General features: G+C 38.0%; 1 protein-coding gene across 9 annotated transcripts in view; it reads right to left on the bottom strand.

The window, feature by feature from the left end:
* The window catches only part of LOC114887217 (solute carrier family 22 member 9), a 48,297-nt gene that overhangs the window by 13,627 nt on the left and 8,746 nt on the right, over positions 1 to 25,924 (bottom strand). For 4 of the 9 annotated variants that reach the window (XR_003791507.1, XR_003791509.1, XR_003791508.1 and 1 more), the window contains exons 1-5: positions 19,097 to 19,744; positions 18,336 to 18,439; positions 3,368 to 3,522; positions 3,097 to 3,265; positions 1,831 to 1,954 (exon numbers count right to left, since the gene is read on the bottom strand). Coding sequence is in view for 3 of the 9 variants with exons in the window: in XM_029208715.1 (XP_029064548.1) it covers positions 1,831 to 1,954; positions 3,097 to 3,265; positions 3,368 to 3,522; positions 18,336 to 18,439; positions 19,097 to 19,498 (954 nt within the window). In the remaining 6 variants the exon portion in view is untranslated. Of the gene's footprint in view, positions 1 to 1,576; positions 1,955 to 3,096; positions 3,266 to 3,367; positions 3,523 to 18,335; positions 18,440 to 19,096; positions 19,745 to 25,924 lie in introns of those variants that run through there. The other 5 variants (XR_003791511.1, XR_003791510.1, XR_003791512.1 and 2 more) reach the window with 4 other exon arrangements.

Raw genomic sequence — 25,924 nt, 5'->3', positions numbered from 1 at the left:
GATAAATCAATCCTAGGGATCTACTTTACAGTCTAGTGTCCAGGGTTATAATACTGTACCGTATACTTAAAAGTTGCTGTGAGGGTAGATCTTATGTTGAGTGTTATCACAAAAAAATAATGAATAAAGGGCAGAGAGCGTTTTAGGAGGTGATGGATATGTTTATTGCATAAACTGTGGTGATGATATTTAGATGTATACTCATCTGCAAATACGTCAAGTTGTGTGCATTAAATACGTACAGCTCTTTGTATGTTAATCATACCTCAGTAAAGTGTTTTTTAAAAAATCTATCACACGTGTAACTGAACTTATTTGCAGAAATGTTTTATCGCTTCTCTTTGGCTGTCTAGCTCCTAGCACTCTCTTTTTCCTGTTAAATGAGGGCAGATGGTTTCTCCTTGTCTCTACTAGCATTCTTTTCATTCTCTTATCGTTGCAAACAAAAAAGTTAACAGCAGAAATACCATATGATCTGGCAATATCAATTATGGTTATGTAGCCAAGAGAATTGTACACAGGATATTGAAGAGATATTTTCATACTCATATTCATTGCCACACGATTCACATATGGAAACAACCTAAATGCCCATTAACGGATGAATGGATAAAGAAAATGTAGTATATTCATACCATAGGATATTATTCAACCATAAAGATGGGGGAAGCCTGCCATATGCTATATCATAGATGAATCTAGAAAATTTTGCTAAGTGAAGTAAGTCAGTCACAAAAGGATAAATAGTTCTCATAGAAGGACAAATACTGCAGGATTCCACTTATATGAGGTATCTAAAATATTAAAATAATAGAACAGGAAGTAGAATGGTGGTCACCAGGGACTGGGGACAAGGGAATTGAGAAATTGTTGTTTAATGGGTACAGAGTTTTAGTCATGCAAGATGAAAAAGCCCTAGAGCTCATTGTACTTATAGTTAACGATACTGTATTGTACAGTTAAAATTTTTAGATTTCATTCTATGCATTTTGACCACAATAAAAGTTATTTTAAAATATATGTTAAAATTTCTCTTTTTAATATTAAAACTCTGTGAAAAATGGAATTCTGACTCATACAGCTATTCATGACCAAGCACCATGCCTACTACATTATAATTTTTCAATAAATAATTTATACATTCATGACATGGTGAATGGTCTACTTTATGACATACAGCAGCGTCTGCCTTCCATACCTGGGGAGGAAAATAAAAAAAGAGAAAGATCTCTCTGAAGCATTTCCACTCAGTCATGTTCTTGGAACTTGTAATAAGTAGAATGTAAACGCCACGAAACAGGGATTTGGACTGTTGTGGTCATTACCATATTTCCTGTATAGAACAGAATGCCCTTTCAGTAAATATACCATGAATGGAAGCATATATGATTGACTTGACAAATAAGCCTCCTTATGCTCTATTCTGCATGGTCACTAAGCTGCCCTTCAACTTGCCTTACTATCCTGAAAAAAAAAAACATTGAAGTGTTAATTGGAAAGAAATGGATTAGTTTCGGTTACTTTCTCTAACACAAAGTGAGAACAATAACAACCTTTACAATCATAAATACTGTACCATTTTTCTAGCTTCCACATATATGCGTTATCTGCCTCTGTTGAGTAAAATATCTCCATCCAGTCCTTTCGGCACCAGCATCCTAATGTTCATTCAAACCATGTTGACAGCTATTGAAGACCAGGACAATGAGGTAAGAAGATCCCAAACCACACCAGTGTTCCCACCCTTTATTCACTTTATGGACGCCGACTAGTGTATATGTTAGGTCATGTGTTTCCTATATTCCATAACCAACTCCCTCTCCTGTTCACCTCCATGGTTAGAGCGTCTCCAGCATTCTTCCTTCCATTCTTGTGAGCAGCTTTTCTAAGTTCCTTTAAGCCCTCCTCGGGTTTGTTGGTGATAATCAGCCACCGAGCAGACTCTGCCAGCCACCTGATCAAAGAAGAGGACAGAGGTGCCATCAGCTTTCATTTGCCCATTTTTTTTTCACAGAGGCTTTTTCCTGAAATGCCTCTCCCCTCCCATCTAATACCTATCTCTTGTTTTGTTATACCAGGAAATATAAACTTAGGTTCTTTTGTACCATAACTAGGAAGCTGTGACGATGACCTCTCCATGCAGTACACCTTCACTGACTGCCAGGAATATAGAGTTGGAGTCATAGTGCCCTCCCCCCATTATTCAGGGGGATATTATCAGTTTTAGCAAATAAAACACTGTGTTTGGGCTTCCCTGGTGGCGCAGTGGTTGGGAATCCGCCTGCCAATGCAGGGGACACAGGTTCGAGCCCTGGTCCGGGAGTATCCCACATGCCGCGGAGCAACTAAGCCCGTGCACCACAGCTACTGAGCCTGCGCTCTAGAGCCCACGAGCCACAGCTGCTGAGCCTGTGTGCCACAACTACTGAAGCCCGTGCTCCTTGGAGCCCGTGCTCTGCAACAACAGGGGCCACTGTGATGAGAGGCCCGCGCACCGCAGCGAGGGGTAGCCCCCACTCGCCACAACTGGAGAGAGCCCGCGCGCAGCAACGAAGACCCAAGGCAGCCATAAATTAAATAAATAAATAAATAAATAAATAAAACCCCAAACAACAAGAAAATCCACTGTGTTTAGTTAAATTTGAATTCAGGTGAGCAGTGAATATGGGTAATTCTTGAGTATGACTGTCCCATGCAATATTTTGGACATACACTAAAAAGTATTTGCTGTTTATTTGAAGTTTTACTTTAATGAGACACTGTATTTTATCTGATTAGTAAATGAAAATACAGAATTCTTAGGTAAGTAGAAATTTCATATAAACAATGAATAATTTTTAGTGTAACTATGCTCCATACAATATTTGGCGTACTATACAAAAAGTTTGTTGTTTTATCTAAAATTCAAGTTTAACTGAATGCCCTTGGTATTATCTGGCAACCCTACCCGTTCTGCTTCTTTAATTGTACATAGGGCACAGATTAGTAGAGCATGTGCTCAAGAGTTGACTAAGACCACCCAGAATTCTTGCATCCTAATTTCAGGTACCTTGCATCTAGGATCCTCTAAGACGAAGGATGTAAGAAAGCTTATACCTTGAGGAAAGAAAGAAGACAAATAATGGTACAGAAAACACCAGCTGAAGGGTGTGCCAGTCTCGAATGGCAAAAGCTAGTCCTCCTAGGGTGATCTGTCCCATGCAAGCAGCACAGATTGACATGGTCATTCCCATGACTTGGAATTGGGGCACTGTCCATTCTACAACTGAAAGAAAACACAAACAGGATTTTGACTTCAAACAAAGTTAGAATTTCAAAGTCAAAGTTAAGGCTTGGAAAATGTCAAAGACCCGAAGTATTGACTTACTAAGCACAGAAATATTTGTCAGGATGCTCATGGTAGAAAACCCAGCCAAGAAGCGTAGGGAGCAGTAAATGAGGAAGGTGGGAGCAAAGGCTGCACAGGTGTCAGTAATGGCGAGCTGGAGCAAACACCATCTGAGCATTAACCTCCTCCCAAACCTGAGAAATGGAAACAGGTTAGATATAGTAATAGTAACAACCTGTTGTAGAAATGAACAAAAAGAAGACACACTTTGAAATTTAGGGGATGTTTTGTTATTTTTATTTTATTTTAAAATTTTTTCTGTTTTTCTTTTTTTCCCCAGTTTTATTGAGATATAATTGACATACAGCACTGGACAAGTTTAAGGTGTACAGCATAATGATTTGTCTTACATACATCATGAAATGATTATCACAGTGTTTAGTGGACATTCATCACCTCATAGAGATACAAAATTAAAAAAATAGAAAAAATTTTTCCTTGTGATGAGAACTCTTAGGATTTACCGTACTAACAGCTTTCATATATAACACACAGCAGTGTTAATTATATTTATCATGTTATACGTTACATCACTAGTACTTATTATCTTATAACTGGAAATTTCTACTTTTTAACTGCCTTCATCCAGTTGCCCCTCCCCTCATGCCCGACTCTGGTAACCACAAAACTGATCTCTTTTTCTATGAGTTTGTTTTTGGGGTATAATTGACCTACAACACTGTGTTAGTTCCTGTTACACAACATAGTAATTCCATATTTCTATACATTTCAAAATGATCACCACGATAAATCGTCTGTCACCATACAAAGATATTACATTGTTATTGACTCTATTCCCCACACTGTACATTTCATACCCTTGACTCATTTATTTTGCACCTGGAAGTTTATACCTCTTAATCTCCCTCACCTATTTCTTTCCCCACACACCTGTCCCCTCTGGTAACTACCTGTTTGTTTGTTCTCTGTATCTATAACTGCTTCTGTTTTGTTATGTTTGTTCACTGTTTTCTTTTTTAGATTCCACATTTAAGTGAAATCAGTATTTGTCTTTCTCTGTCTGAATTATTTCACTTAGCATAATACCCACTAGGTCCATCCATGTTGTTGAAAATGGCAAGATTTCATTCTTTCATATGTTTTATATGTTTCATATATATATAATATATCTTCTTTATCCATTAATCTATTGATGGGCACTTAGGTTGCTTCTATATCTTGGCTATTGTAAATAATGCTGCAATGAACTTAGGGGTGCGTATTTTTTTTGAATTATTGCTTTTGTTTTCTTCAGGTAAATACTCAGGAGTGGAATTTGTGGGTCATACGGTAGTTCTATTTTTAATTTTTGAGGAATCTCCATACTGTTTTCCATAGTGGCTGCACCAATTTACATTCCCACCAGCAGTACATAAGCGTTCCCTTGTCTCCACATCCTCACCAATTTATTGTCTTTTTGATAATAGCCATTCTGACAGATGTGAGGTGGTTTCTCATTGTGGTTTTGATTTGCATTTCTCTGATGATTACTGATGCTGAGCATCTTTTCATGTGTCTGTTGCCCATCTGTATGTCTTCCTTGGAAAAATGTTTATTCAGATCCTCTGCCCACTTTTTAATTAGGTTGTTTGCTTTTTTGATGTTGAGTTCTATGAATTCCAGTATATTTTGGATATTATCCCCTTATTGTATGTATCTTCTCCCATTAAGTAGTAGCCTTTCATTTTGTTGATAGATTCCTTCCCTGTGCAGAAGCTTTTTAGTTTGATGTAGTCCCATTTGTTTATTTTTACTTTTGCTTCCCTTGCCTGAGGAGACATACACCCCGCCCCTCAAAATTACTAAGACCCATGTCAAAGAGTGTGCTGCTTATGTTTTCTTCTAGAATTTTTATGGTTTCAGGCCTTACATATAAGTCTTCAATTCATTTTAAGTTTATTTTGTGCTTGGTGTGAGAGAGTGGTCTAGTTTGATTCTTTTGTGTGTAGCTGTCCAGTTTTCTCAACGCCATTTATTGAAGAGGCTGTCTTTTTCCATTGTATATTCTTGCCTCCTTTGATGAGACTAATTGCCCATATAAATGTGGGTTTATTTCTGGGTTTTCTCTTGTGTTCCATTGATCTATGTGTCTGTTTTTGAGCCAGTATCATACTGTTTTGATTACTGTAGCTTTGTAGTATAGTTTGAAACCAGAGAGCATGATACTCCAGCTTTGTTCTTTTATCTCAGGATTGTTTTGGCTGTTTGGGGTCTTTCATGTTTCCATACAAATTTTAGAATTATTTTTACTAGTTCTATGAGAAATACCGTTGGTATTCTGATAGGGAGTGCATTGAATTTGGAGATTGCCTTGGGCAGTATGGTCATTTTAACAATATTTATTCTTCCAATCCTTGAGGACGGTTTATCTTTCCATTTGTTTTGTTGTCTTCAGTTTCTTTTATCAGTGCCTTATAATTTTCCAAGTACAAGCATTTTACTCCCTCAGTTGGACTTATCCTTAGGAATTTTATTCTTTTTGTTGCAATTGTAAATGGGATTGTTTTCTTAATTTTTCTTTCTGATAGCTTCTTGGTTAGTGTATAGAAATGCAACAGATTTCTGTATACGGTAAGTTCCCTACATATGAACGAGTTCCATTCTGAGAGCACATTCATAAGTCCAATTTGTTCGTAAGTCCAACAAAGTTAGCTTAGGTACCCAACTAACACAATCAGCTGTACAGTACGTACTGTACTGTAATAGGTTTATAATACTTTTCAAACAAATAATGCATAAAAAACAAACACAAAAATAAAGAAAACGTTTTTAATCTTATAGTCCAGTACCTTGAAAAGTACAGTAGTACAGTACAACAGCTGGCATGCAGGAGCTGGCATCAAGTGAACAGGCAAGAAGAGTTACTGACTGGAGGAGGGATGGGAGGTGGGAGATGGTAGAGGTGAAAGATCGTCAGCAATAGGAGACTGAGTGCAAGCTGCAATTGCACTCATGGGTGTCATTGATGGCACAGCTTCTGGTTCCTTGCTAGATTCAATTCTCTCTACCCTCTTGAAAAAACAATCCAGTGATGTCTTGGTAGTAGATCTTTTTTTTTTTTTTTTCTCATCATAGATGACACTGTAGCACTGGATTCCATTCTGAATGGCTGCTGCAAACTTCATGTACTGTTCTACATTTTGGTCCTGTGTCTCAAAAACTAACAGTGCCTCCTCAAAGAAAGAAAATCCCCTTGCCATTTCCTGCATCATGAACCTCTTTGGTTCTTCAGTTACTTTTTCTTCCTCTTCTCTCTCTTCGCCCTTACTCTGGGCACATTCTCATCTTTGAATGTTTTCAACTTACTGTATTAACTTTATATCCTGTAACTTTTGCCAATTTCATTGATGAGTTCTAGTAGTTTTTTGGTAGCATCTTCAGGATTTTCTGTGTATAGTATCTTGGCATTTACAAACAGTGACAGTTTTACTTCTTTGTTTCCAATTTGGATTACTTTTTTTTTTTTTTTTTTTTGCGGTACGCGGGCCTCTCACTGCTGCAGCCCCTCCTGTTGTGGAGCACAGGCTCTGGACGCGCAGGCTCAGCGGCCACGGCTCATGGGCCCAGCCGCTCCGCGGCATGTGGGATCCTCCCAGACCGGGGCACAAACCCGCGGCCCCTGCATCGGCAGGCGGACTCCCAACCACTGTGCCACCAGGGAAGCCCTGGATTACTTTTATTTCTTTTTTCAACTGGTTGTTGTGACTAGGACTTCCAAATCTAGGTAAATAAAAGTGAATAAAATTGGTGAGAGTGGGCATCCTTGTCTTCATCCTGATATTACTAGAAATACTTTCAATTTTTCACCATTGAGTATGATGCTACTTAGCTATGGGCTTGTCACATATGGCCTTTATTGTGTTGAGGTATATTCCCTCTTTGTTGAGAGGTTTCTTTTTTTATCATAAATGGATGTTGAATTTGTCAAGGTTTTTCTGCATCTATTGAGATGATCATATGATTTTTATTCTTCAGTTTGTTAATGTGGTGTATCACATTGATTGACTTACAGATATTGAACCATTCTTGCATCCCTGGGTTAAGTCCCACTTGATCATGGTTTGTGATACTTCTAATGTATTATTGATTTCTGTTCTGATATTTATGATTTTTTTCTTTCTATTAACTTTGGGTTTTGTTTGTTCTTCTTTTTCTCATTCCTTTAGGTGTAAGTTTAGGTTGTTTATTTGAGATTTTTCTTGTTTTCTGAGGTAAGCTTGTATAAAACTCCCTCTTAGCACTGTTTTTGTTGTATCCCATAGATTTCAGATCGTTGTGTTTTCATTTTCATTTGTCTCTAGGTATTTTTAAATTTCTTCTTTGATTTATTTAGTGAACCATTGGTTATTTAGTAGCATTTGTTTAACCTCCACATTCTTGTGGTTTTTGCAGTTTTTTACTTGTATTGGATTTCTAGTCTCACAGCATTGTGGTCAGAAAAGATGTTTGATATGATTTCAATTTTCTTAAATTTACTGAGACTTCTTTTGTGCCCTATCATATGACTTATCCTGGGGAATGTTCCATGAGTACTTGAAAAGAATGTGTATTCTGCTGCTTTTTGATGGGATATTCTATATATATCTATTAACTCCATCTGATTTAATATGTCATTTAAAGCCCTTATTGATTTTCTGTCTGGAAGATGTCTCCGTTGGTGTAATTGAGGTGTTGAAGTCCCCTAGTATTATTGTGCCATGTTGATTTCTCCCTTTATGTCTGTAAATATTTCCTTTATGTATTTAGGTGCTCCTATGTTTTATATATATATATACACACACACACATACATATATATTTTTGTATGTATGTATATATATATATATATATATATATATAATTTTTATATCTTCTTCCTGAATTGAGCCCTTGATCATTATGCAATGGTCCTCTTTGCCTCTTGTTACAGTCTTTGTTTTAAAGTCTCTTTTGTCTAATATAAGTATTGCTATTCTGGCTTTCTTTTGATTTCCATTTGTATGGAATAACTTTCTCCATTCCCTCATTTTCAGCCTGTGTGTGTCTCTAGATATGAAGTAAGTCTCTTGTAGGCAGCATATATAGGGGTCTGTTTTTAGGTGTGTGTATCCATTCAGCAACACTATGTCTTTCAATTGGAGCATTTAGTCTATTTACATTTTTAATACTTATTGTTAGGTATGTACTAATTGTCATTTTGTTAATTGTCTTTATAGTTCTTTTTTGTTCCTTTCTTCTCTTTTGTTCTCTTCCCTTGTGATCTGATTTTACCTGTGATAGATTTTACTATCTTTATTGTTATCTTTGGATTCATTTCTCTTTTTTGGGGAGGTGGGGAGTGCATCTATTATAGGTTTTTGGTTTCTGGTTACCATGAGGTATATATATATATCAGTCTCTCTATATGTGTGATTATTTTAAGCTGCTGATCTCTTAACTTAAATGCATTTTAACAACCCTGCATTATTACTCCCCTCCCCCAACAATTATGGTTTTTGATGTCATATTTTACATCTTTTTTTTTTTTTTTTTTTTTGCGATACGCGGGCCTCTCACTGTTGTGGCCTCTCCCGTTGTGGAGCACAGGCTCCAGATGTGCAGGCTCAGCGGCCATGGCTCATGGGCCTAGCTGCTCTGCAGCATGTGGGATCTTCCCAGACTGGGGCACAAACCCGTGTCGCCTGCATTGGCAGGTGGACTCTCAACCACTGCGCCACCAGGGAAGCCCTCTTTTTGTTTTTGGAATCCTTTAAATACTTATTGCACATAGAGATGATTTAACTAATTTTCTTTTAACCTTTATACCTGGTTCATTTACTACCTTTACTGTATATATGCCTTAACCAATGAGATTTTTCCTTTCACAATTTTCTTGTTTCTTATTTTTTGAGTTTTGTACTCTTTGTACTTCCTGGACCAGGCTGTCTGTTTTCTTTCCCAGGTTAGGAAAGTTTTCAGCTATTATGTCTTCACGTATGTTCTCTGCCCCTTTCTCTCTCTCTTCCTCTTTTGAGATCCTTATAATGTGAATGTTAGCCCACTTGATGTTGTCTCAGAAGTCTCTTAAACTGTACTTATTTCTTTTTATTGTTTTTTCTTTTTCTTTTGTTCAGCTTTAGTGATTTCTACTACTCTGTCTTCCAGTTTGCTGATTTTTTCCTCTTTATCACTTACTCTACTGATTCCTTCTAGTGTATTTTTCATTTCAGTTATTGAATTCTTCATCTCTGTTTGGTTCTTCTTTATATTTTCTAACTCTTTGTTAAAAGCTTCTTACTTTTCATTCTGTTCATCCAATCTTCTCTCGATTTCTTTGATCATGATTATGATCATTACTTTGAATTCTTTATTGGGTAGATTGGTTATCTCCACTTCACTTAGTTTTTCTGGGGTCTATCTTGTTCCTTCACTTGGAATGTCGTTCCTCTGTTTCCTCATTTTGCCTAATTTGCTGGGGTTTTTTAAACATCTTTATTGGAGTATAATTGCTTTACAATTGTGTGTTAGTTTCTGCTGTATAACAAAGTGAATCAGCTATATGTATACATATATCCCCATATCTCCTCCCTCTTGCATCTCCCTCCCACCCTCCCTATCCCACCCCTCTAGGTGGTCACAAAGCACTGAGCTGATCTCCCTGTGCTATGCGGCTGCTTCCAACTAGCTGTCTGTTTTACGTTTGTTAGTGTATATATGTCCATGCCACTCTCTCACTTCATCCCAGCTTACCCTTCTCCCTCCCCATGTGCTGAAGTCCATTCTTTTTGTCTGCATCTTTATTCCTGTCCTGTCCCTAGGTTCTTCAGAACTTTTATTTTTTTAGATTCCATATATATGTGCTAGCTCTATTTATAATTTGCTGTTTTTATTTCTATGTATTTGGTAGGTTGGTTATGTTTCCTGACCTGAAGAAGTGGCCTTTTGTAGGAGTTGTCCTATCCATGCCAGTGGTGCAACTCCCTTTGGTCACCAGAGCTATATGCTCTAGAGGTGCCCCCTATGTGGGCTGCATTGGTCCTTCTGTTGTTGTGGATGCCTACTGTGCGCAGCCTCATAGGAGTTGCTGGTCCCCAGTCCAGTTGGTTGCCAGGCCCTGCCTCGTGCAGAGGCTGCTGGCTGCTGGCTGCTGGCTGGCTGGGCTCGGTTGTAAGGAGGCTGATGCAGAGTCCTGCATTGTCCCAGGGCTAGTGCTGACCCTCTGGTGGGTGTGTTCTGGGGTGGCTGCTTTTTTGACCAGTGTTCCAGATCTAGTGTTGACTTGCTCGTCATTTGGGTCAGTTCCTGACATACCTGGCTGTGAGGTCTGGGTTATTCTAAAGCTGTTTCTGGCCTGTTGGTGAGTGGGGCTGGATCCTGGGGCAGCTGGCTGAGGGGTCCAAGGTGTCTTGGAGCTGGTGTTAGCCTGCTGGTGAATGGGCTGGGTCCTGACATGGTGAGCAGTGGAGCTGCCACGGTCCTGGGGCTGGAGTTTGCCTGCTGGTGGGCAGGGCTGGGGCCCAGTGGGTCCTGGAGTTGATGCCTGTCCACTGCCATGTGTGTGGCTGGCCCAGGGCTAGTGCTGGCCATCTGGTGGGTGAAGCTGGCCATCTGATGGGTTCCAGATTCTCTGGTTGCAGGGCCCTGGGTGTCCTGTGGCTAGTGATGGCACACTGGTGTGTGTTGCTGGGTCCTGGGTCTTCTGGTGGAAATGGATGTGTGCTGGGGTGGCTGTGGCCTCAGGGGATCTTAAGGCTGCTCTCTTGCTGGTGGGTGGTGCTGTGTCCCTAAATGGCTAGTTGCTTGGCCTGAGGCATCTCAGTACTGGTGTTGACAAGCTGGTGAGCAGGGCCAGGTTCTGGGAGAGGGAGGATTCCAAAATGGCACTAGCCAGCAGCAGTGTCCACATTGTAGAATGAGCTCCCCAAATGGCTGATGTCAGTGTCTATGTCCCCAGGGTGAGTTCCAGTTACTACCTGCATCTCTGGGAGGCTCCCCAAGATCAGCAAGTGGGTCTGACCCAGGCTCCTTTCAAATTTCTCTTTCTGCACTGCATCGCAGAGCATGTGAGATTTTGTGTGAGCCCTTTAATAGTGGAGTCTCTATTTCCCACAACCCTCAGGCTCCCCTGAAATTAAGCTCTGCTTGCCTTCAGAGCCAAACCTTCTGGGGGCTTATCTTCCTGATGCAGGACCCCAAGGCTGGGGAGATCAATGTAAAGTTTGGGCTCCTGGCTTCTTGGGGGGAACCTCAGCAATTGTAATTATCCTCCCTGTTTGTGGGTCACCCACCTGGGGGTATAGGTATTGACTATACTGAATCTCTGCCCTTCCTCCCTGTCTTTTTGTGGTTGGTTCCTTCTTTATATCTTTAGTTGTAAAAGATTTTTTTCCTGCTAGATTCTGGTCTTTCTTATCAATAGTTGCTATGTAAATAGTTGTAATTTTGGTGTGCCCAAGGGAGGAAGTGAGCTCAGGGTCTTCCTACTCCAATTATCTTGGCCACCTCCCCCAAAAGAGCAGTCTTGACTTTCTCCTCTATATGTGCCTCATTCTCTATCCTCCTTCATCTCACTAAATGGTATCAGCATTCATCCATTTCCTCAGCCTGGACACATAGATATCTTCCTTGACCCTCTGCCACACCATCACCTCCTTAAAAATCTGAAAGCATCAGGAAGTTCTACTGCATTGTCCTCAAATTATGACCCAAATCCAGCTATTTGTTACCATTTCTGTGGACATCTTCCTAATTCAAATTCCCACCGTCTTTCCTAAGACCTATTTTGACAGACTTTTAAAATGTCTTCCCTAACATGATTCTGGCTCTCTCAGTTAATTATCAATGGAGATTCAAGAATTAGGTTTAAAATATTCTATTATAATACTCCTCTTAAAAGCCTCTGATGCATACATTTCTGGTTCCAGGAATAAAGGCCTTAAACCCTACTATTTGCCCTCCATTCCCTCAGAAAAGAAATATCATGCAGGTACATACACAAAAAGGAGATACTGGAACATAGGTGAGAGTGAACAAAAGCAGATAGACTGTAATGGGGAGTGTATACTCTCTCAGATAAGAGCAGAGGGAGAGCAATATAAAGAACACCCTGTTTCTATGGCTTTTAGCCTGGAATAAGGTGCAGTCCTCACAGTAAAGTGAATGAGGTGCATGAAGAAAACCTGCCATCCTGCAATCTGGAGAATCAGGGCACAGATGGTGGGAAACTGGGAACAATGAAAAAAGTGGGAGTTCCAGCAAGGGAAATTGGTAAAGAGGGGATCCCACAATTGTGTCTACCACACATCCCCCAGATGGCCCCTGAAACATACACCTGCAGAATAAGTTCAACTAAGGACAAAGATCTAAACTGAGGTCAGAGCTGCTGCATAAGAAACAGTTTTTAGTTTAATTTCAGGCATGAAAATTACTTGCTAAAATGAAGGAATCAGTGTTACTGATGAATAATAATGGAAAATAGAATCTTCACAACTTAATATTTGTAATATTCAAGATATAATTCAAAATATCTTGATATGTGAAGAACCAAGAGAATGGAACTCATTCCCAAGAGAATGGAAATCTTTCAAATCTTCTCCTGAGATGAGACAAATTTTGGAACTAACCAACAAGGATTTTAAATATCAAAGATCCATTTGATACGATTGACGAACCTACAATTATACGTCATTATCCCCCAATGTTCATAGTTTACATTAGGATACACTCTTGGTGTTGTACATTTTATGGGTTTTGACAAATGTATAATGACATGTGCCCACCATTACAGTATCATAAAGAGTAGTTTCACTGCCCTAAAATACCTCTGTACACTGCTTATTCATTTATTTCCCCCCCTACCAACTACTTATCCTTTTACTGTTTCCATAGTTTTGACTTTTCCAGAATGTTATATAGTTGGAATCACACAATATGTAGCCTTTTCAGATTAGCTTTTTTCACTTTGTGATACATATCTAAGGTTCCTCCATGTCTTTTCATGGCTTGATAGCTCATTTACTTTTAGCATTGAGTAAGATTCTATGGTTTGATGTAACACAATTTATTTATGCGTTCATCTACTAAAGGACATGTTGGTTACTTCCAAGTTTTGGCAATTATGAATAAAGCTGCTATGAACATCCACAGGTAGGTTTTTGTGTGGACATAACTTTTCAAGTCCTTTGAGAAAGTACCAAGGAACTTAATTGTTAGATTATTTGCCAAGAGTGTGCTTAATTTTGTAAGAAACTGACAAAATGTCTTCAAACGTGGCTGTAACATTTTGCATTCCCATCAGCAACGAATGAGAGAGAGTTCCTGTTGCTCCTCATCTTTGTCAGCATTTGGTGTTGTCAGTGTTTTGCTTTTTGCCATTCTAATAGGTGTGCAGTAGTATATCATTGTTTTAGTTTGCATTTCCCTAATGACATATGTTGTGGAGCATCTTTTCATATGCTTATTTACCATCTGTATAATTTCTTTGGTGGGGTGCCTTTCAAGTTTTCTGACCATTTTTAAATTGGAGTGTTCATTTTCCTTTTGTTAAGCATTCTTTGTATATTTTGGATAACGATTCTTTTTCAGGTGTCTTTTGCAAGTATTTTTTCCAAGTCTGTGGTTTGTCTTCTCATGCTCTTGATTAAGTTTCTTTTTAATTTCAGTATAATATATAAAATATGATTTGCTATTTTAACCACTTTTGACTGTATAGATCACTCACTGGTATTAATTACATTTACAATGTTGTGCAACCATCGTCACTAGCTACTGCCAAAATTTTTCAAAATCCTCAACAGAAACTTTGTACCCATTAAGCAATAACTCTCCATTCCTCTTTCTCCCCATCTTCTGGTATCTATATTCTACATTATTCTCTATGAATTTTCCTATTCTACATATTTTATATAAGTGGAGTCAAATATTTGTCTTATCTTTTCTTATTTTACTTTACATGTTTTCATGGTTTTAGTATGATTCAGAACTTTATTTCCTTTATGGCTGAACAATTTCCATTGTATGTACATATCACATTTTATCCATCTGTTGATGGATACTTGGGTTGTTTTCATTTTCTGGCTATTGTGAATAATGCTGCAATGACATTGTTGTATAAGCTATCTGTTTGAGTTCCTGTTTTCAATTCCTTCTGTTTTATACCTAGCGATGGAATGCTGGGTCATGTGGTTTCCCTAAATTTAGCTTTTTGAAGAACTCCCAAAGTATTTGTCATAGTGGTGGCACCATTTTACCTCCCCATCAGTAATGTACAAGATTCTAATTTCTCTATATCTTTGTGAATACATGTTATTTTCCTTTTTTTTTTTGAATTATAGCCATCCTAGTAGGTGTGAAGTGGCATTTTATTGTGGTTTTTGACTTGCATTTTTTAAATGACATCATGTTGAGCATCTTTTTATGTACTTATGCACTATTTGTATAACTTCATAAAATAAATGTGTATTCAAGTCCTTTGCCCATTTAAAAATTGAGTATTTTGTCTTTTTGTTGTTGAGTTGGAGTTCTTTGTATAGTCTAGATATTAAACCCTATTCCATTGGTCTATTTGCCTATCTATTCTTTATATATGATTTACAAATATTTTCTCCCATCAGATAGGTTATCTTTTCACTTTCTTGATAATATCCTTTGATGTGCAAAAGTTTTTAATTTTGATGAAGTCCTATCTATATATATTTTCTTTTGTTACTCAGGCTTTTGGTATTATATCTAAGAATACATTGCCAAACCCAAAGTCATGTAGATTTACACCTGTTTTTTCCTGAGTTTTATAGTTTTAGATCTTATATTTAAGTTGCTAATCCATGTTGTGTTATTATTTATTATGGTTTTAGGTTTATTCACATTCTTTTGCATGTGGATATCCAATTGTCACAGCACCATTTGTTAAATGGGCCATATTTTACGCATTGAATGGTCTTGGAAGCTTTTTCAAAAATCAATCAGCATAGATATATTGTTTTTTTTTTATTTCTGCAAGATGAGTAGTTCTGTGTTATAGAACTATTAGAAATGAACATTCTGACTCTGAAAACTTTTATAAGGTACCTTTTATAAGGTCATAAATTCAGAATTCACAGTTTTCACGTGAGATAACAGATGGCATTATGCTAGTAGTGGTAAGGGGCACCTTAATTCCCCACACCCTTTAGAGGAGACAGGCTTGGGTGGTGGCAAAGGTTGGCTTTCTAATTCAGAAGTGGTATGGTCAGGCCCAGGGTATTCCAATTTCTAATACCACAAAAGGTGACAGAAGTTGTCATTAGATTAATTCCCTACATGGTTGAAAAATTTACCTTTAAAGTAATGTTTCAGCAAAAATAAAAATCAAGGTCCTTGGAATACACCACCAAGACACTTTGCTATGTATAACACAGGTTTCTTAGGAATGTCTACCCATCACACTTGAGAAACAGGGACATGATGACCATGCTCTGAAAATCCACAAGCATTCAGCTAAGAGGGACTGAACACGGCCCCCTGGCTAAGGCATGCAACACTGTTTTCCATATTGTATCATTGAGCAGGTTGAATCTCATGATGTGAAACATCTTCCTCTCTGTTCCCATAGGTACCTCTTTCTTGTCTTTATAAGCCATACGTTGTGGCACCTCTGTTCTAAACCTCATCCTAAAATGCTCCCATGTCTGGTGGAGATGTTGTTTCTGTATCCCATACACAGTGCTCACAGCTGATAAAATAGCCCTCACCACATGGACTGTAATTCTCCATTTGTTTGTGCTTCTAGATCCCTGGGGAGCAAGGAAGCCCCAGGGCAGTGTAATTTGCCATAAGTGTTTCTTTTTTTTTTTTTTAACATTTTTATTGGAGTACAATTGCTTTACAATGGTGTGTTAGTTTCTGCTTTATAACAAAGTGAATCAGTTATACCTATACATATGTTCCCATATATCTTCCCTCTTGCATCTCCCTCCCTCCCACCCTCCCTACCCCACCCCTCTAGGTGGTCACAGAGCACCGAGCTGATCTCCCTGTGCCATGTGCTGCTTCCCACCAGCTATCTATTTTACGTTTGGTAGTGTATATATGTCCATGTCACCCTCTCACTTTGTCCCAGCTTACCCTTCCCCCTCCCCGTATCCTCAAGTCCATTCTCCAGTAAGTCTGTGTCTTTATTCCCGTCTTACCCCTAGGTTCTTCATGACTTTTTTTTTCTTAGATTCCATATATATGTGTTAGCATACGGTATTTGTTTTTCTCTTTCTGACTTAATTCACTCTGTATGACAGACTCTAGGTCCATCCACCTCACTACAAATAACTCAATTTCGTTTCTTTTTATGCCTGAGTAATATTACATTGTTTATATGTGCCACATCTTCTTTACCCATTCATCTGTCGATGGACACTTAGGTTGCTTCCTTGTCCTGGCTATTGTAAATGGAGCTGCAATGAACATTTTGGTACATGACTCTTTTTGAATTATGGTTTTCTCAGGGTATATACCCAGTAGTGGGATTGCTGGGTCGTATGGTAGTTCTATTTTTAGTTTTTTAAGGAACCTCCATACTGTTCTCCATAGTGGGGGTATCAATTTACATTCCCACTAACAGTGCAAGAGGGTTCCCTTTTCTCCACACCCTCTCCAGCATTTATTGTTTCTAGATTTTTTGATGATGGCCATTCTGACCAGTGTGAGGTGATATCTCATTGTAGTTTTGATTTGCATTTCTCTAATGATTAATGATGTTGAGCATTCTTTCATGTGTTTCTGGGCCATCTGTATATCTCCTTTGGAGAAATGTGTATGTAGGTATTCTGCCCATGTTTGGATTGGGTTGTTTGTTTTTTTGTTATTGAGCTGCATGAGCTGCTTGTAAAATTTGGAGATTAATCCTTTGTCAGTTGCTTCATTTGCAAATATTTTCTCCCATTCTGAGGGTTGCCTTTTCGTCTTGTTTATGATTTCCTTTGCTGTACAAAAGCTTTTAAGTTTCATTAGGTCCCATTTATTTATTTTTGTTTTTATTTCCATTTCTCCAGGAGGTAGGTCAAAAAGCATCTTGCTGTGATTTATGTCATAGAGTGTCCTGCCTGTGTTTTCCTCCAAGAGTTTGATAGTGTCTGGCCTTACATTTAGGGCTTTAATCCATTTTGAGTTTATTTTTGTATATGGTGTTAGGGAGTGTTCTAATTTCATACTTTTACAGTATGTAAAATTCCAGTTTTCCCAGCACGACTTATTGAAGAGGCTGTCTTTTCTCCACTGTATATTCTTGTCTCCTTTATCAAAGATAAGGTGACCATAGGTGCGTTGGTTTATCTCTGGGCTTTCTATCCTGTTCCATTTATCTATATTTCTGTTTTTGTGCCAGTATCATACTGATATGATACTATACATAGAGAATCCTAAAGATGCTACCAGAAAACTGCTAGAGCTAATCAATGAATTTGGTAAAGTAGCAAGATACAAAATTAATGCACAGAAATCTCTGGCTTTCCTATACACTAATGATGAAAAATCTGAAACTGAAATTGAGAAAACACTCCCATTTACCATTGCAACGAAAAGAATAAAATATCTAGGAATAAACCTACCTAAGGAGACAGAAGACCTGTATGCAGAAAATTATAAGACACTGATGAAAGAAATTAAAGATGATACAAATAAATGGAGAGATATACCATGTTCTTGGATTGGAAAAATCAACATTGTGAAAATGACTCGACTACCCAAAGCAATCTACAGATTCAATGCAATCCCTATCAAACTACCACTGGCATTTTTCACAGAACTAGAATAAAAAATTTCACAATTTGTATGGAAACACAAAAGACCCCGAATAGCCAAGACAATCTTGAGAACGAAAAATGGAGCTGGAGGAATCAGGCTCCCTGACTTCAGACTATACTACAAAGCTACAATAATCATAAGTGTTGCTTAATGGTAGAATGATTTATGAGTTCATGAAAATACATGAGTGAAGAGAGCTGTGATCCAGAGACACTCACCTGTCTGATAAATGGCCATATATGATGCTTCCCACCAGCATTCCAGCCATGAATAAGAATTTGGCCATTGATTTTAGCGACTGAGATTCACATACCAGGTCCCACTGGAAGAGAAGGAAACCAACAAAGGAGAGCTCCACAACTTATAACCCCTCAGTGGAAACCTGATTGAAACAGTTTAAATGATTTACACGTTTCTTTGTTTCAGCCCTTTTTTCCTCTCCAGCTTCCTTTTTTACTTTAGTTGACTTTTATCATTCAGGTATCAGCTTAAACCTGTTGGTTATATTTATGCCTTTTTTAATTCCATAATAAGTGATCCTCAAACATGGCCACAGAGTGCAATCATTTGAGGAGATTTAAAAATTTACTGATGCCAGAATTTCATTACAGATCTTCTCATATGGTTGCTCTGGGGTACAGCGCTTGGAGGTTTTGATCAATATCCCTGATATTTCTAATTTTCAAGCCAGGCTGAGCATTACTGACCTTTTAAACACATCGCATAAATTACTTGCTTAACCTTTGGTCTTTTAAATAATAAAAGCCATATAATAGCAAGGTCACAATCTATTTTTGAGTTCATTAGACTCATGAAATATATAGGTGTCTGGCATTCAGTAAAGAAGTAATTAATATTTGCTGAAAGAATGAAGAATGAGCACTTAATAGTGACTAAAAATTCTAGAAGCTTGTTCATTACTCTGTTACCCTTAAACACCCAGACCATGCACTCATAAGATGTAAATGGGGCCTCTTACCTCAGTCACGACAGTGGAGGAGAAGGAGCTTTGGTCATACACCCAGCCGTCCACACAGGGTTCTGTGTCCAGATCACTCATGTTGGGGAAGGTCCCGTTCAGGTGAAGGAGCTGCCACTGGGGGAGGAGGAAGCGACGACACTTCTCTGGCCTCAGGTTTGAGTCCAGTGGGATGGAGATTCTCAGGAGGGTGTCTTGGCTGAGGGTCCCAGTGCCATTAGCAGAGTCAGTGTCATTGTCAAGGATGTGAACCCAGCAGCGATGACCAGGAACAGCTGCAGTGAAGTTCTCCAATAGAATATGAGGGTACACTATGAGGCTGGAGATACAAAGGAAAACCATCTGAAGGATCTGGAATCTCCCCAGGCCTCCAACTTGATCCAGGAGGTCCTGAAAGGCCATTGAGCTGAGCAGTGATCCCCAAGGGGAGGCAAAATGACTATTTAGAGAAGTTCAAAGGGAGAAAAAGTTTCCTTTCACTATGTCACACACTAAGTGTGTATTGATCCTGATCTCAGTATTAGCTCAATGGGTCCTGTCTCACCTTCACAGCAAGGCCATGGAAGCTATTTCTCCAACTTGTTTGGGGATCAGGTCGGTAACTGTCTTCTTTAAAGTCACAGAGAAATATTTTGCTGAGATGCTTCCAGCAATTGACAAAACTGTTTAAAGGTCTACTTTGTGAAAATTCTTTTTATCAGCAGTGTCCCAAAGTGACACTGGACTTTGAGCTACACATCTGTAAATAAAATAAAATAAACCTGCTACATGGTTTGCAGTCCCTTTCAGAACATGTCATTTGTCAGACTCGAAAGTGAAACGTCTTTTGTTTTTCTGTGAAAGGTACTGAAAGTAAGTGCTTTGCTTTTTAGTACTGACTTTTGATTAAAAGAGTTAATGAAAATAGTCCTGAGTTAATTTAAAGCAAGTGAAATATGATACAATATTTTTCTTTTGGTAAATGACATTATTCTGCTGAAAGTTAAATCAAACCATGATTTCACATTGAAAATAAATTACTCAAAATGGGGTCAGGGTGGGTAGTGATGGAGGGCAGAGGGCTAAGTCAGTGCATAGAGAAGTTTATTTTTTACAGGCTTATAGATCCATTCGGATAACATTTGTGAGGACCTGCTCTGTTCTAGGAATACAGCATTGTGTTAGACAAGGTCTTTAAGTGTAAGACTATGGTGAGTAAGGGAGAGGTATGTAAATAACTACAATTTGATATTATAAAACATATATATGGCAAATGCACAATGTGCTATGGAAGAACTGAAGAGCAATATAGGAAAAATGTCACCTTTGTTAGCACTAAATCTTCCATTAAAATTTTTTTGAAGCCTTATTGTGGTATAATTCATATAACACATAATTCTTTTTAAAATATACACTTACATGGATTTTATTTGTTCACAGTTGTGCATCCATGACTACGCTCTCATTACAGAACATTTTCGTCACCACAAAAGAAACCTGTACCCACGAGGAGTCACACCCCATTCCCCACTTTACCCCTAACTCTTAGCAACCACTAATCTACATCTGTCTCTATGGATTTGCCTAATTTATGTATTTCATAGAAATCACGTTATAAAATATGTGGGCCTTTGTATCTGGCTTCTTTCTGTTTTTTTTTTCACTTAATATAATGTTTTCAAGTTTCATCTATGTTGTAACATATGCCATTCTTTCATTCCTTTTTATGACAAATTAATTCTATTTTTGGCAATTAATTTGACTTTATTATTTTTCTACATATATATTTAATTTTTACTTTATATTGGAGTATAGTGGATTAACAATGTTGTGTTAGTTTCAGGTGTACAGTAAAGTGATTCAGTTATACATATACATGTATCTATCCTTTTTCAAATTCTTTTCCCATTTAGGTTATTACAGAATACTGGGCAAAGTTCCCTGTGCTATACAGTAGGTCCTTGTTGGTTATCTATTTTAAATATAGCAGTGCGTAAATGTCAATCCCAAATTCCCAATTTATCCCTCCCCCCACCTTTCCTGTGAAACTGTTTCTGTTTTGTAAATAAGTTCATTTGTATCATTTTTTTAAAAGATTCTGCATATAAGAGATATATTTGTCTTTCTCTTTCTGACTTAGTATGATAATCTCCAGGTATATCCATGTTGCTGCAAATGGCATTATTTCATTCTTTCTTACAGCTGAGTAATATTCCACCGTATATATGTACTATATCTTCTTTTTTTTTTTTTTTCTTTGCGTTATGCGGGCCTCTCACCATTGTGGCCTCTCCCATTGCGGAGCACAGGCTCCGGACGCGCAGGCTCAGCGGCCATGGCTCACGGGCCTAGCCGCTCCGCGGCATGTGGGATCTTCCCGGACTGGGGCATGAACCCGTGTCCCCTGCATCAGCAGGCGTACTCTCAACCACTGCGCCACCAGGGAAACGCTGTACTACATCTTCTTTATCCATTCCTCTGTTGATGGACATTTAGGTTGCTTCCATGTCCTGGCTATTGTAAATCTCATTGTAGTTTGCATTTATCTAATAATTAGTGATGTTGTACATCTTTTCATGTGTTTTTGACCATCTGTATGTCTTCTTTGGAGAAATGTCTATTTAGATCTTTTGCCAACTTTTTGATTGGGTTGTTTGCTTTTTTTTTTTTTTTTTTTTTTTTTGCTGTACACGGGCCTCTCACTGTTGTGGCCTCTCCCGTTGCGGAGCACAGGCTCCGGACGCACAGGCTCAGCAGCCATGGCTCACGAGCCCAGCCACTCCGCAGCATGTGGGATCTTCCCGGACCGGAGCACGAACCCGTGTCCCCTGCATCGGCAGGCGGACTCTCAACCACTGCGTCACCAGGGAAGCCCTGTTTGCTTTTTTGATATTGAGCCACATGAGCTGTTTGTATATTTTGGAGATTAATCTCTTGTTGGTCACTTCATTTGCAAATATTTTCTTCCATTCTGTGAGTTGTCTTTTCGGGTTTTTTTGTTTGTTTGTTTCTTTCTTTGTTTTTATGGTTTCCTTTGCTGTGCAAATGCTTTTCAGTTTAATTAGATCCCATTTGTTTATTTTTGTTTTTATTTTCATTACTCTAGGAGGTGGATCCAAAAAATATTGCTGTGATTTATGTCAAAGAGTGTTCTATGTTTTCTTCTAGGAGTTTTATTGTATCTGATCTTACGTTTAGGACTTTAATCCATTTTGAGTTTATTTTTGTGTAAGGTGTTAGAGAACGTTCTAGTTTCATTTTTTTACATGGAGCTGTCCAGTTTTCCAAGCACCACTTATTGAAGAGACTATCTTTTCTTCATTGTATATTCTTGATTCCTTTGTCATAGATTAATTGACTATAGGTGTGTAGGTTTACTTCTGGGCTTTCTATCCTGTTCCCTTGATCTCTATTTCTGTTTTTGTGCCAATACCATACTGTTTTGATTATTGTACATTTGTAGTGTAGTCTGAAGTCTGGGAGCCTGATTCTTCCAGCTCCGTTTTTCTTTCTCAAGATTGCTTTGGCTATTGGTGGTCTTTTGTGTATCCATACAAATTTTAAGATTTTTTTGTTCTAGTTCTGTGAAAAATACTATTGGTAATTTGACAGGGACTGCATTGAGTCTGTAGATTGCTTTGGGTAGTATAGTCATTTTGACAATATTGATTCTTCCAGTACAAGAACTTTCATATATCTTTCCATCTGTTTAAATCATCTTCAATTTCTTTCATCAGCGACTTACAGTTTTAAGAGTACAGGTATTTTGCCTCCTTAATTAGGTTTATTTCTAGGTATTTTATTCTTTTTGATGCAATGGTAAATGGGATTGTTTCCTTCATTTCTCTTTCTGATCTTTCATTGTTAGTGTGTACGAATGCAAGAGATTTCTCTGTATTAATTTTGTATCCTGCAAATTTACTGAATTCATTGATGACCTCTAGTAGTTTTCTGGTAGCACCTTTAGGATGTTCTATGTATAGTTTCATGTCATCTGCAAACACTGACAGTTTTAATTCTTTCTTTCCAATGTGGATTCCTTTTATTTCTTTTTCTTCTCTGATTGCTGTGGCATTTGCCTTATATATTGACTTGCTCCTATGTTGGATGCATATATATTTACAATTGTCATAACTTATTCTTGGACTGATGCCTTGATCATTATGTACTGTCCTTCTTTGTCTCTTGTAACAGTCTTTTAGTTTTAACAACTTTATTGGAGTATAACTGCTTTACAATGGTGTGTTGGTTTCTGCTTTATAACAAAATCAGTTATACATATACATATGTCCCGATATCTCTTCCCTCTTGCATCTCCCTCCCTCCCACCCTCCCTATCCCACCCCTCTAGGTGGTCACAAAGCACCGAGCTGATCTCCCTGTGCTATGCAGCTGCTTCCCACTAGTTACCTATTTTACATTTGGTAGTGTATATATGTCTGTGCCACTCTCTCACTTTGTTCCATCTTATCCTTCCCCTCCCTGTATTCTCAAGTCCATTCTCTTGTAGGTCTGTGTCTTTATTCCCGTCTTGCCCCTAGGTTCTTCTGACCTTTTTTTTCTTTTTCTTTTTCTACATTCCATATATATGTGTTAGCATACAGTATTTGTTTTTCTCTTTCTGACTTAGTGCACTCTGTATGACAGACTCTAGGTCCATCCACCTCACTACAAATAACTCAATTTCGTTTCTTTTTATGCCTGAGTAATATTCCATTGTATATATGTGCCACACCTTCTTTATCCATTCATCTGTTGATGGGCACTTAGTTTGCTTCCATGTCCTGGCTACTGTAAATAGAGTTGCAATGAACATTGTGGTAATTGACTCTTTTTGAATTATTGTTTTCTCAGGGTATATGCCCAGTAGTGGGATTGCTGGGTCATATGGTAGTTCTATTTTTAGTTTTTTAAGGAACCTCCATACTGTTGTATATAGTGGGGGTATGAATTTACATTCCCACTAACAGTGCAAGAGGGTTCCCTTTTCTCCACACCCTCTCCAGCATTTATTGTTTGTAGATTTTTTGACGATGGCCATTTTCACCAGTGTGAGGTGATATGTCATTGTAGTTTTGATTTGCATTTCTCTAATGATTAATGATGTTGAGCATTCTTTCATGTGTTTCTGGGTCATCTGTATATCTCCTTTGGAGAAATGTGTATGTAGGTATTCTGCCCAATTTTGGATTGGGTTTTTGTTTTTTTGATATTGAACTGCATGAGCTGCTTGTAAATTCTGGGCATTAATCCTTTGTCAGTTGCTTCATTTGCAAATATTTTCTCCCATTCTGACGGTTGCCTTTTCATCTTGTTTATGTTTTCCTTTGCTGTCCAAAAGCTTTTAAGTATCATTTGGTCACGTTTGTTTTTTTTGTTTGTTTGTTTTTATTTCTATTTCTCTAAGAGGTGGGTCAAAAAGGATCTTGTGTGATTTATGTCATAGAGTGTGCTGCCTATGTTTTCCTCTAAGAGTTTCATAGTGTCTGGCCTTACATTTAGGTCTTTAATCCATTTTGAATTTATTTTTGTGTATGGTGTTAGGGAATGTTCTAATTTCATTCTTTTACATGTAGCTGTCCAGTTTTCCCAGCACCACGTATTGAAGAGGCTGTCTTTTCTCCATTGTATATTCTTTCCTCCTTTATTAAAAATAAGGTGACCATATGTGCATGAGTTTATCTCTGGGCTCTCTATCCTGTTCCAATGATCTATATTTCTGTTTTTGTGCCAGTACCACACTTTCTTGATTACTGTAGCTTTGTAGTATAGTCTGAATTCAGGAAGTCTGATTCCTCCAGCTCCATTATTCTTTCTTGAAATTGCTTTGGCTATTCAGGGTCTTTTGTGTTTCCATACAAATTGTGAAATTTTTTATTCTAGTTCTGTGAAAAATGCCATTGGTAGTTTGATAGGGATTGCATTTAATCTGTAGATTGCTTTGGGTAGCAGAGTCATTTTTACAATGTTGATTCTTCCAATCCAAGCACATGGTATATCTCTCCATCTGTTTGTATCATCTTTAATTTTTTTCATCAGCATCTTGTAGTTTTCTGCATGCAGGTCTTTTGTCTCCTTAAGTTGGTTTATTCCTAGGTATTTTATTCTTTTTGTTGCAATGGTAAATGGGAGTGTTTCCTTAATTTCTTTTTCAGATTTTCCATAATTAGTGTATAGGAATGCAAGAGATTTCTGTGCATTCATTGTGTATCCTGCAACTTTACCAAATCCATTGATTAGCTCTAGTAGTTTTCTGCTAGCATCTTCAGGATTCTCTATGTATAGTGTCATGTCATCTGCAAACAATGACAGCTTTACTTCTTCTTTTCCGATTTGGGTTCCTTTTATTTCTTTTTCCTCTCTGATTGGTGTGGCTAAAACTTCCAAAACTATGTTGAATAATAGTGGTGAGAGTGGGCAACCTTGTCTTGTTCCTGACCTTAGTGGAAATGGTTTCAGTTTTTCACCATTGAGAATGATGTTGGCTGTGGATTTGTCATATATGGCCTTTATTATGTTGAGGTAAGTTCCCTCTGTGCCTACTTTCTGGAGGGTTTTTATCATAAATTGGTGTTGAATTTTGTTGAAAACTTTTCCTGCATCTACTGAGATTATCATATGGTGTTTATCCTTCAGTTTGTTAATATGATGTATCACATTGATTGATTTGTGTATATTGAAGAATCCTTGCATTCCTGGGATAAACCCCACTTGATCATGGTGTATGATCCTTTTAATGTGCTGTTGGAGTCTGTTTGCTAGTATTTTGTTGAAGATTTTTGCATCTATGTTCATCAGTGATATTGGTCTGTAGTTTTCTTTCTTTGTGCCATCTTTGTCTGCTTTTGG

Source organism: Monodon monoceros, unplaced genomic scaffold (assembly GCF_005190385.1).
Source record: "Monodon monoceros isolate NGI ecotype Baffin Bay Population unplaced genomic scaffold, NGI_Narwhal_1 Super_Scaffold_7, whole genome shotgun sequence".
In the NCBI taxonomy this organism is placed as follows: domain Eukaryota; kingdom Metazoa; phylum Chordata; class Mammalia; order Artiodactyla; family Monodontidae; genus Monodon; species Monodon monoceros.
Note: the sequence above shows the minus strand (reverse complement) of the source record. Positions and strands in the feature narration are given on the sequence as shown.